The sequence below is a fragment of the Camelus ferus genome, chromosome 1, assembly GCF_009834535.1.
Source record: "Camelus ferus isolate YT-003-E chromosome 1, BCGSAC_Cfer_1.0, whole genome shotgun sequence".
NCBI lineage: Eukaryota > Metazoa > Chordata > Mammalia > Artiodactyla > Camelidae > Camelus > Camelus ferus.
In genome coordinates, this window is record NC_045696.1 from 33,727,941 (window position 1) to 33,740,240 (window position 12,300).

Consider the following 12,300-nt stretch of genomic DNA (forward strand, 5'->3'; position numbering starts at 1 on the left):
ATAAGACACACTTAAAATGATTAGTCTAATCTTTGGAATCTTCATGGCAGGAAGGCCACTCTCAGCAGGACTTCCTCTCCCAGTGCAATGACAAACCTTAATGGAATCTGGCCTGTGGAGTGTCTGGGTTATGTGCGAGGCTGGTGTTAGAGCAAGTGCAAGCAAGTTCTCCGAAGCTCAGCCTTTACAACACAGCACAACTCAAACATTCCTTCCAGGGACCGCCCACATTTTCCAGTGGGAATCTACTGAAATGATTCTCTTGAAAACAGTGTGGAAGAATGGGGGAAAGGCGTTAAGTATGTGTTTTCAGCCGAGATAGTGGATGGTGAGTGGGTGGAGACTTAAGGGAGAAAATGACAAGCAAAGATGGAAAAAATAACCACGACTGCCACCAAAATATTCTGCTCGAGGATGAGGGGGTATACCCTGCAGCTGTTAGGACTGTTCGGCATACTCTGCATATTTACATATACCAAGTATTTCCAAACAGCCTTGTGTTTGTTTTAAAATCCCACACGGAGATGTCTGGTAAAGCTGTCACTGTGGAAAGCTTATCTTCTTGGTGATGTTTGCAAAACTGTTTTCAAAATTCTGCATATACAATCATAAGAGACAGAAGAGTTGCTGTCATTCCCCATATTATAGAGAAATTGGGACCGGTACATTTACCCATCAGACAACATTCAGAGTAAAACACCATGTTCTAAGGCCACGAAAGCACCTGGTTGGTTGAAGCCAAGTTTTTATTATTACTTTTGATTCAATATCAGATGAAACACCAATCATCACCCAGAAATCCCTGGCTAGTCCTGAAGCCACCAAAGTGTGATTTTCTTAATTACTGTTGACTCTCATCTTTGATTTAGGAGTTGTTTTTTGTAAGAGAAATGATAATAACACTGGATGGATTTCTCCTATAGCCATTTTCTTTTGGAAACATAAAACTCCACACAACTGCACATAGCCCATTTGAAATAGGTCAGCGAATTTCCAGCAGAAGGAATGGGGTAGTTTAAAGCTACATTTTCCTTTTAGCAAGATCCACAAGAAAAGGATAGAGTGTCATGCTTACAGGGGAACAGATTTTGTATTTTTTGGCAAGATATTAAATCCTCTGTTTCTATATTTGGCTCTCTGCAAATAGTCTCTTGTACAAGTGCAAAGCAAAGATCAAGACTGGGGTTCTTCATTCAGCCACAGCCAAACTGGGGAGGGCAAGTAAAACAGTGGGGCTTATGTGTTACTTCTAAGAGAGCCAAGCTCATTTATTGATCAACAGCATCCCAGAGTCTAGGTTCCTACTTTACACATTAAATATATCAAAACAAGTTTGCTTTCCGTAACAGGTTTTCCACTGCTTAACTGATAACAGATGTAACGATTCAATCTGGACAGAAATGAAAAAGCTTTACGACGTCAGTGTAGTCATGTACAGATATTGAGTCAAATGGGTAGGAGCAGGTCAAATGAGATGACTGAAGTCTGAGGACATCAGAGAATGGGCATGTATTCCCAAAAAAGGAAGCAAAACAATTAAATGGTAGTTGACTGTCCCCAGAGGAAACACACTTCAGCTAGTAAGAATCCCCACCAGATGTCTTGCTCTCCACCCCCCGGAGTGCCTGTCTGACATAAATACAACGTAACCCTTTGGATTCCAAGACACTCTAATAACCACATAAACGTTTGAAGTAGCAACAAGTATTTCTTTTACGAATGTAGAGGAATCCTACACAAATGACCATTGCAAATGTGGAACATGCCTCTAGTTCCAGTGTTACAATAATCCTCTCAGATTAAAAGGCTAATAAAAATACTGAAATCTAATTGTAATTGTGGTAGGTCGAATAATGGCCCCCCAAAATGTTCACCTCCTAACCCCCAGAAGCTGAGACTATGTTACCTTATGTTTAAAGACTTTGTAGATGTAATTAGGAACTTTGCCATGGGGAAATATCCTAGATTATCCAAGTAGGACCAATGTAATCACAAAGGTCCTTAAACATGTAAGAGGGAGGCAGAAGAGAGGGCAGAGTGATATGGTATGAAAAGGACTTGACCAGCAGTTGCTGGTTTTGGAGCTGGAGGAAAGAAGCCATTAGCCAAGGGCTCCAGAAGCTGGAAACAGGGAAGAAACAGATTAAAGCATCCAGAAGGAATGCAGCTGACACTCTGATTATTGCCCACCGAGTCCGATACTGGATGTTTGACCTACAGAGCCATAAGATAATACATTTATGTTGTTTTAAGCCATTAAGATTGCGGTAACTTTTTATAGCAGCCATAGAAAACACGTTAATACTTGTCTAGTCTAAATATAACAGACAATTAAGAAGCCATATTATTTCACCTGTAATGATGGAGGGTCTACTAACTGAAGGACTAATTTCCAGGCTTGGTATTTTCACATTAAAGATTCACTTACTAAGATGATAGCGAGCCCATGAAGGGAACCTCTAGCTTCCCTTGAAGATGTAAAGTCTTGGACTTCTTTCCAGGTGCTCTCCTTCGATATAAATGAATTGTTAGGAAAGTTTTGCTTTTTCCTACTTACAGCAAGTTCTGTATTAACAAATGTAAAAGCAAAATGACAAAATGCTCCTCTCCCAAAGGGTCCACTGACAGCTTTAGAAGTGTTGTATTAAAAAATTCACAAGCCTCCTGCTGCTGTGTAATTGTTGTAGCCCTTTTCACTTGTCTTCTGTTATAAACACTTGCTTTATAACCATACACTCGTTACTATAACATGTAAATCCTTTGGCTGTAGAAATTAATCTCATTGAAAAAAACCTAAGATATTTTGATTTCTAAAGATAGTTGTAAGTTGCTTAATTGAGTAAGAAGAAAGCAGAGAGCTTTAGTTAATTGTCAAGAAGTGCAGACAAAACCAAATTGCTACATTAAAATATAAACATTAAGTTTACATTAAGTTATTTATTAAACAAATTGAAGATATTTGTTTTTATTACAAAGTCCTCCATCATCTTATATCATCAACACATAGCTATGAGACCTGCCTTTGAAGTGACTGGAAATATGAAAATGTCCCTTCCTCCAAGCCCATGAAAAACAACAAAAAATACATGATTTTTATAACCAGCTTGTAAAGCCAAAAGTGTTATGAATTACATACTTTTGGTAAATTAAAAATGTTAACATAGCTAAGATTAGTTCATTTCTCTTTCCGGACATGTAAAATTAAGATGGCATATAATTGCTCATAAAACTAATGAATCTGAATCTTTTTGTATTTCAAAGTTGTAAGATAATACTTCTATTATTAGTTCTCAGTTTACTTAATCAAGTGACAAATAGAAAGCTCACCATGCTATGTATTTTTTTATAAAAGCCTTTCACCTTATCTAGATTTAAATGATGAAAACAAACTGAATGCATGTTTTCCCATTTAATATGTGCACTTTAAAACAATACAAAGAATTTACATGAAAACCCTTCCCTATATTGTATACCCAGAAAAATGTATGGAATAGTATTTTTAAATCAGATACAATACCCAAGATTGTAAACAGTCTAAGAAATTAAATCAAGTGTGTAAATCATTGTTATTAAATTTTGCCCGAGCCACAGCATAGGAAAAAATGTACATCTCTATTAGTATAAAGAGATATCATTAGAAAAGTTCACATCTTATGCGTATACCAAAGACACTAATTAAAGAATCTTGCATTCTAAAAGAGTTATTCTTAGGTCAAAATTTAGTAGTCCAAAAATCCTTAAAAAGGAAGCGAATTGCTGATGACCCACCATTTTCTAGAAGGGGTCATTGTTTATTTACACAATAGAATTGGTAAATTACACTCAATTAGCATTTCTTGAAACTCTACAAGATTGGGACAATTTTATGGGATCAAATGTGATTTCAAGAGAACACTAGATTGATCAATTACTTGAAACTATAAAAATATTTTTCAAACAAACAAAAAAAGTACAATGGACAGTAAGAAAAGTAAGGCAATTAAGATATTTTAATTATAATGATTATTTCTATACTTTGGGAAAGTGTAGAGGGTGAAATTCCCAGAGAGCACTAAAAGGAAAATAACGTACTGAAAAATTCTGAAAGTCTGCTCTGTGACAAATCTCCATGAACAAGTTACCAGTTAATTAACATTTTGAAGCTACTGGGACTGAGGTTCACTTGCAAGCCTCACCCCTGCCCTACTCTCCAGAGACTTCCACTTTTGAGTGTCTACACAGTCTTCTTCAACATTATTGAACTAAATTTTTAACCTGATTTTTCTAAAATGATTTACATAATAGTTTAATACTTTAATAACAGACTTAAAGGGCTTTTGGGCCATGTGTTTAGAGAAAACATTTTAACTGCTCTCTCCAATCAGCCTTAAATTTTCTGAAAGATGTGTCTTTCATCTTGGAGGGAAAAATAAAAGAAAAAGAAAACCTGAGTCCTTAGGTTCCTGTACATTACAATTGGCAGACTGATTTCAGTCTTAGTTTCCTACAGTTTCAGCTTTTCGGCTATCCTTCTGTCTGCCCTGGCAGTGATCAATCACAGGAATTCTAACAGCCATCAATACCCCTTTGTAACCACAATGGCTCAAGTGAACCCGTTCCATCTTCAGTAACTGACACAGTGTCAACATCTGCTTCCAATGAAGTTGTTTCTTTTTTTCTCAAGTAGAATAAATCTGCTGACTGAGATTGTAAAGGTTTTTTTTTTTCCTCCCCTTTTCATGCGGAAAATTTTTTTCCACAATATTTTGCAATTTTTCCTCCAAAGCAAGTTAAAAAAATAGGATAACTTCAAAAGAGATGTTTTCATTTGAGGTGCTAAGAAGCCCAAAATATAACTAAAAAAATAAAAACTATGGTGATTTCATGAAACTTTTGCTTTAATTTTGGAGAAAAAATAATACACAGGGGCCTGGGTGAATAAATTTTAGAATATGTAAGAAAACTAGGAGTTGGACCTACATACCATAATTTACTTTCCTTCATCAACAGCACACTAAAATATCAGAGATAATTAAGAAATTTACATTTGATCTTCTACACATAGTAGAAGGCAAAGTTTCTCTTGTAACAATTTCTTGCAGAAAAGCACAGTCATATATCTATTGGATTGCTGCAGAAATGGGTATGGAAAATAAAAAGAAGGGATGTTTGGGAGTTCAATTTTATGATCTACTTCTCAGTTGAGAGATAAATGTGGCATCTGTCATTTATTGAACACCTACTATGAGCCAGATGATTGAGCATCTATATATATGATTTCCAACCTTCCCAGCCTGCCAGTTAGGTATTATTATCCTACCATACTCATGAGATAAATGAAGCCCCAGAACATACATCTAATTGTGACTAAGCCAGAGTTCAGAAAATGACCTAATGTCCAAGCCGATGTTCTTTTCCATTAATTCATTCTGCCTCTCTATGCACCCAGCCGTCAGCGCTCTAACATAAATACTTTCCTTTCCCATCACTTAGTGCCACTGCCCCAGTGACTTAATTTGGCAAACATAAGGTAACCAAGAGACACTCAAGGATAGAACACAGTCTCTTGAAACATAGTCTCTGATTGCTATTTGCATAATGAATAACAACTTCCTCAAAGACATGTTTTATGCTGGTGCCTAGAATTTGTTTTTTCTTTTAAAGTATGTTATAACATTAAAGAAACTAATTCCTCGATTATTTGCAATTCATTTGTTCTCATTTGCGATATGTAGAATGATCCTGCCCCATTTGCTCAAAATAATAACGTAAATAATCTTAAAAAGAAAAAGAAAGGAGAAAAATTAAAGGGGAAGGTTAGGAAGGATGGTTAACCTTCTTAAGAAGAAACATTGGTTTTTAAACATTTAGAGCTGCTTTTCAAATAAACAATGAGGAACCAAATAAGCTGTTAGGAACGAATTTGTCATTATCTTGTTGTTTCTTAGCTCATGATAATTTATTGGTCAAAGCATAGATTAGATGTCAAATAAATGAGATGATTTTCTAGGGTCTAGCTCCCTCACAGATCTTTAGAAACCTTGAATAAAGTCTGACTTGTAGAATAACCGAAGGTGGAGTGGTTCCAAATGAAACTGGGGAGGGAGATGGTAGCCCTCAAATAAAGCAGTCTGGAAGCCTCCAAGTTGAATAACATCATTTTGATATGAGAAAACCAGACCCAGAGAGTGGTAGCATTTTAAACTTCAGTTCAGAATATCATGCTAAATTACAACTCATCCTCTTTCATGACTTCTGGTGGTAAGGGTAATACGATCTTAACATTGGGATGCCAGACAATTATACAGACAAGCACTCATTCATTTTTACTGAGATTTTGATCCACTCCTTGTATATGCAAGGATCTGATCCTTGCAATGTGCCAACAACACCTGGGCCTGTTCTCCATGGGGGATTCACTTACAGATCTCTCCTGTGTACAGCAGAACCCAGGTCCCCAATTTTTCTTGGGCCTCCAGAGCCAAGGAATGTTTCAGCATATACTTACCAGTAGTGACACAGGGCAGAATCTAAATTCAGGGTCTGCTCTCTTTCCTTCAGTTCAATTCAGTGGAGAGTAAGGAAGGAACAAAGTTAATGCTTTTCTCCTCTTAACTGGGAAAATCCAATTGAATGATCTGAATGAGATGGAGTACAACACTGTTCTAAGAGGAACTACAAAGGAACTTGAGAGCTTCCAAAGGAAGAGAGGGGAAATAATCCCTAGTGAGTCGTTCCATGGGAGCTACTGAACACCTGTCTTTGAAAATTCAGGCAGACACAAAATCAAACCAACTTCATAGAGTCATTCAACTCAGTGCTCCATAGATTGGGGCAAATTACAAACAATTGTATCAAATCAAATTGCAGATCAAAATGTAGATAATTTAACCAAGCCACTCTCTAGAAATCTAAGTTCATATCATAAGTAAGTGAAAGATACCTTAAGTTTGGACCTCGCATTAGATAAAAATGTGTATACTGTGTTAAGGGGAGTCTGGTTAAGAAGAAGCAAAGTGGTGATGACAATACAACAGAGTATGTAGGTTTGTAACTCTTAGGATGCACCAGGAAAGAAGGCTTATGCATAAAAAATAGAGTTAAGGGAAATATCTGAAAAGTATCTGTGAGAACTCTGCATAGTCAAGCAGAGATTGTTTTGTTCTTAATATCTAAAATGTTCACACACATGAGATATGCAATTTAAGATAGAAGATGGTGATTCACTAAACACTGTATTTCACATGGGTGAGGACGGGGATGGGAAAAAATATAGAAACTTTCTTTTTTAACCAAACTAAAACTTCTATAAAACACTACATTTTTAACATGACCCATCTCTGGAAACAGCTGAAAGACCAGATTTTGCATTGAAAGTCCTTAAAATACCAATAACTGCTATTTTTATAATCTTAATCTTTTATAACAGCAACTTAATGACAATCTCAACTTCTTCTTTAGATCCTAAGGGCCATGTCAAGTTGAATCTTGAGTTCTCAATAATAAATTTCAAATAGCAAACTGTCAATTCATTAACCTACTTTCAGTAATTGTAGTATAAATCCCAATTTAAATTTATTTTGCCCCCAATTTTTTTTCTTAAAAAGAATTAAATCAACTAAAACTAAATTTAAACAAAGACTTACAAAAACCTATGTTTAAAATATTATATATGCAATACATTATTTTTCAATTGACAATGATGGGTAACACTCTCAGAAACAGCCATTGAATTAAAGGCTCTGTGATGTGTCTAGTACATTCCCAAATGTTTTCCCTTCAAACTATCTTCAGGAAAAAAATTCACTTAAAATATGACAAAAATTGCCATGAATGAATAATTATAAATGAGAAAAAGAAGTCACTGGCACTCAAAAGTAGCATGGCTAAATGCATTTTTCCAGTAGTTGGATATAAACTCTGTTTCCAATTATCAAAGTCGGATGGACTGGGAGGGTTATATACTCAAGGAAAATGCTCCATCTAATTGAAAGTTTATGCAAACTTTCTTCCTAGTCAACTTCTAAGTACTCTTTGGGAGAAATCAAAGCAATGAAATAGGCTTTCTTTAGAGTGGTCATTTTAAAACTTCCTTTTCAAGCCATACATGCACCTCAAAGCTAAGTGAGCTAGCATGGAGTTTAATCTTCTCTGAGATTTAATGTAAAACAATACTATACTGGCTTGGCTATGGTGCTACTTTTGTAAAAAGGAGAAACTAACAAACATTTGAGGTAACCTAGAAAGCACAGAGCATATCACAGACATCTTAAAGACAAGCATTTTAAACATTTTTGCCAGTGCTTCTCTGAGAGCTAGTTCTTTAAACAGAACTTAACAATTTTTACAATATTAAAAAAAAACAAAACACATCCCTCAAAATAGCCCACCGATGCTAAGTCAAACTTTCTGTATTTCTACAAAAATAGATGCACATAGAACTACAGAATTGTATTCCTGAAAGAGCATTTTCTTTGTGGTTCATCTTTTCCTGGCAAGGGGACTGGTTCCAAAAGAAAAAAAAAAGTCAAACTGAAACAAAAATTAAACCTTGTATTGATAAAAGCAAGACAAAAAATAAGAGAGTCGCACAGTTGGCAAAGGCTCAGATGAGGGAAGAAATAAACAAAAATGCTTTTCTTCAATGTCTAGGACCCACTCTACTTTCTCAAGAAAAGGCTCCAAACCAAAGTCAGCTGGATAACACTTCCTCTTCTCCTTCCACGTCTACTGCGTTGTGTCCCCTTGCAGAATGACAAACCCTGGCAGCATCTTTTCCCAGTGGGCCCATGGGTTCACGCTCCAACCTGACCTGCTAATACTGTGTGTTTCAGTACCATGGTGATTCCTTGCTCTTGTCTTGATGCTGTAGACCTAGAAGAGGTGACAATGAGAAAGAAGAAAAGCATTCATACTGTAGCACTCAAAAACGGGCATCATCCACAGTGCACTGGATAAAGAGACCAAAAAGACAGTCTAGGCATCTGCGAGGTATGACCTCAGGATGACCTGATCTCTAAGGAAATTCTGTGCCTGAGCTCATAATTTTCAAAAAGTCAACCCACATAGTAGATGACCAAAAAGCTCTAGACTAGAGCAGTGCTATTTGCACAGCACAAATTCTTTGTTTTTTTAATTGAGGTATAGTCAGATATAATGTATCAATTTCTGGTATACAGCATAATGTTCCAGTCATACCTACACATACACATTCTTAACTGTGGTTAAGATTTCGATCTTCCTAGAGTGTGAGTGAATAATAAATAAAATAAAATAATACAAATGAAATCTTATTTCTAATCTCAAAAGGAACTGATATTGCAGGGAAAGGATGTAACCAATCTTTGGGGGCATGTAGGCAGTGCTTCACTTAATAGTTTTCAGCAACCATCACAATGACTCTTGTGGAATAAAGTAGTGACTAAATTTACTTATTTTTATCACTTTTTCCTTCAGAAAATATTTAAGATGGTTTATAAAAATTCCATACCTCATAGCCAGAAAATAAAATTTACAGATAAGTTAAAAAATAGTGACAAGAGAAAAGTATGTGAGCATGAAGGAATTCCAGCTCAAAGCTAAAATGATTAGGAAGAAGTTGATCATAGAGGCGACAGAAAATGTGACTCTGATTTGGTTCTGATACAGTCCGTTGACTAATTTCTGATGTGGGCAATTAGCATAGCATTTTCAGCTTATACCCACTCGGAGTCACTATATTTTTGTCCCACAGCATACTTGTTCAGAAGAGTAAAGACACTGAATAATGGTTGTTTTTAAGTTGTTTAAAACCAAGTACCAAAACAAGAAGAGAAGGCTGTTAAACAAGTGGGTAGAAATGCAGTTTGACTGCTGTTGTGCTAGGATCCCAGGCTGTCTTCTTGATCCTTGATCTAAAAGCTATAGTTGCCTGGGCTGGGTGTCAGATTGAAAGGTTAAAATGAGCCAGGATGGTTTTCAATTGCCACTAAAGTAGCTGCAGTGATTTCATTTCCTGTCCTTCAGCTTGTCAACGGATTTTATAAAACAATGGATGTCATTACAAAACAGACACAATAAGTCAGTCATTGATGGGCGACATTAAGACAATCTACAAAAAAGACTACACAAAGGGAGATGGAACAAACAGAAGGACACACAGAAGCACCTTATAGAACCACAAGGCATGATTTCTGTTTCATAGCACTTGTATAGTGGGAAAAAGCAACACTTCCCTGAATGCAGAAAAATTAGTTCCATCTTAAGTTTTTTTAATGTGTAATGATAGCATTATGCTTAGATACAGAGTCAACAGTTTTCCTTTCCCATTTCAAAAGTAGAACAGGAGGAGAAAGAGGAGAAAGAGGAGGAGGAAGAAGAAATAAAATGATCTGGGGCATATCAATTCACTCTGTTTGCTTTATTCATTTTCAAATAATTGTGGCCAGAATAATTTGCAACCTGACAGAGTCTCTGTTGGGTGACTCTTATAATCTAAACCAGCTTAACTGACAATCTGCTGACTGCATAAATATTTTTTTTCATTATTAATACATTTCATCTTCTGTATGACTCAGTATTTCCACACTTGAAGACTCCATCAATCTATAGAATGTCAGCGCTGCAAGTCATGAATAGTGTTGGACTCATCAAGTGGTTTGAGTGTCTTTTTTTCTTCTTAAATAAAAGCAATTCCTAGTTTGCCTTGCAAAGACAGATGACTCCATCAAAATCATGTTAGCCTTTTTCTGTAGACGAGTATTACATTACTTAACATAGCCCTAAATTTTCCAACCAGAATAAATGGTTGGAATAACTCTCATTATAACTTCATCTTTTCAATATAGTTTTTTGTTCCCAAGTCTTTGCATTACTCCAAAGCAAACCTTAAAAAAATCAATTCATCTATAGCCTGAAACATATTAAATAGCTAATGTGCTCTTTGTGGTTTAGCTTCTTCTTAGTGATGGGACATAAATCAAACTTTGCTTTAATAACCAGGAACCCATATCTGTAAATTTCAAAATAGGGATAAGTAAAGCACAAGAAAATGAACAACTGCAGACAAAAGACACTACTACTAGTAAGCTGTAATGGAAAAGCAGAGCTATGACTTTTTTTGTTAAACATTGTTGAGGGTAGATCAGATTATTTAAGAATCAACCAGTACATGTTGTTTTTCCAGCAAGGGTGAAAGGAGACAAAATCATTAACCCATGATCCTTGTGTGGTCTACATATATCTTTAACCCATGATTCTTAGATGGTCTACAGATATTTAGAGTTTCCCCAAATTTTCTTACTAAAACACAAAATCCACTCTGCTATTATTTTGCTCCTATTTAAGCTTTTTCTTTTTTTTTCCTCCTCACTTCCCTGACTCAAACCTATATGAAATTAGTGTATAACACAGCCTAAAATCTCCCCACTGGCTAGCTGAAATCACCTATGTTTATCTCTTGATAATAGTACCTCAGTTTTAGTTTTATTGTTTAGTTCACGAGATTTTCAATAGAAAGGGAAATAAACATCACAAAGATATTAGCAAACACTTTCTTAGGGCTGAATATGCCAGACATTGTGCTAAGTACTTTATGTGAAATATCCCATTTAAGGCTTCCAACCATGCGATATATTTTTTTAACTTCATTATACAATTGAAAAATTGAGACTAAGAGAGCTTACGTCAGCTATTAAGTGGTAGAACCAGGATTTAAAATGAGGTGGTCTGCTATCAGAGTCAATGGTCTTAACCACAACGTATGTCTCCCCTGTATGGACTATATTGGATGTAAGCTGTCACACTTAGCATATACTCCTGCAATTCCCCAAGTCAGAATTCCTTTGTTAATTCAAGGAAAAGCCAATACATTTTTAATATTCCTTTTTACACTGTTTAGAAACACCCTGGTTTAACAGAACTGATACTAGTATTAATAAAAGAGTTCTCTTAGTGTTTTTCTAAAAACTATACCTTTTCAATGTTTGTCCTAAAACACAGAAAATGATTACACAGTAGTTTGCTATACTTCAGATGAAGACTACTCCAATCATGTAATAGGACATGTCTTATTAATTGAGATTTTTTTTTGTTATGTATCTTTAACATAAGCACCCCTCCTCCCCACCCTCCACAGACTTCCCCAGTGTGAACACGGAATTTGAGAGTCTTGGACTGAGTCAAGAGAAAAGCCCGAAAGGTAACGCAGGCCCACAGACCCAGTTCCTCACTTCAATTCCATCAGCACTAACACCTGACCACTGGAAGAAAGGGCAAAACAAAGCCCGGACCCAGGAATAGAACAAAGGAAGTATGAATATAGGAAGGGCAGAATGATTAAAA

The 12,300-nt window shown here is 35.9% G+C and overlaps 1 protein-coding gene and 1 pseudogene across 4 annotated transcripts in view; both read right to left on the bottom strand.

The window, feature by feature from the left end:
- Window positions 1-727: 727 nt before the first annotated feature.
- LOC102512139 lies at window positions 728-1,721 on the bottom strand (annotated as a pseudogene).
- A 3,138-nt stretch (window positions 1,722-4,859) lies between these two features.
- VGLL3 (vestigial like family member 3) overlaps window positions 4,860-12,300 on the bottom strand; it is a 42,293-nt gene continuing 34,852 nt past the window's right edge. For all 4 annotated transcript variants that reach the window (XM_032477481.1, XM_032477477.1, XM_032477487.1 and 1 more), the window contains exon 4: window positions 4,860-8,853. In XM_032477481.1, coding sequence (XP_032333372.1) covers window positions 8,810-8,853 — 44 coding nt within the window. In that variant the 3' untranslated portion in view covers window positions 4,860-8,809. The remainder of the gene's footprint in view (window positions 8,854-12,300) is intronic.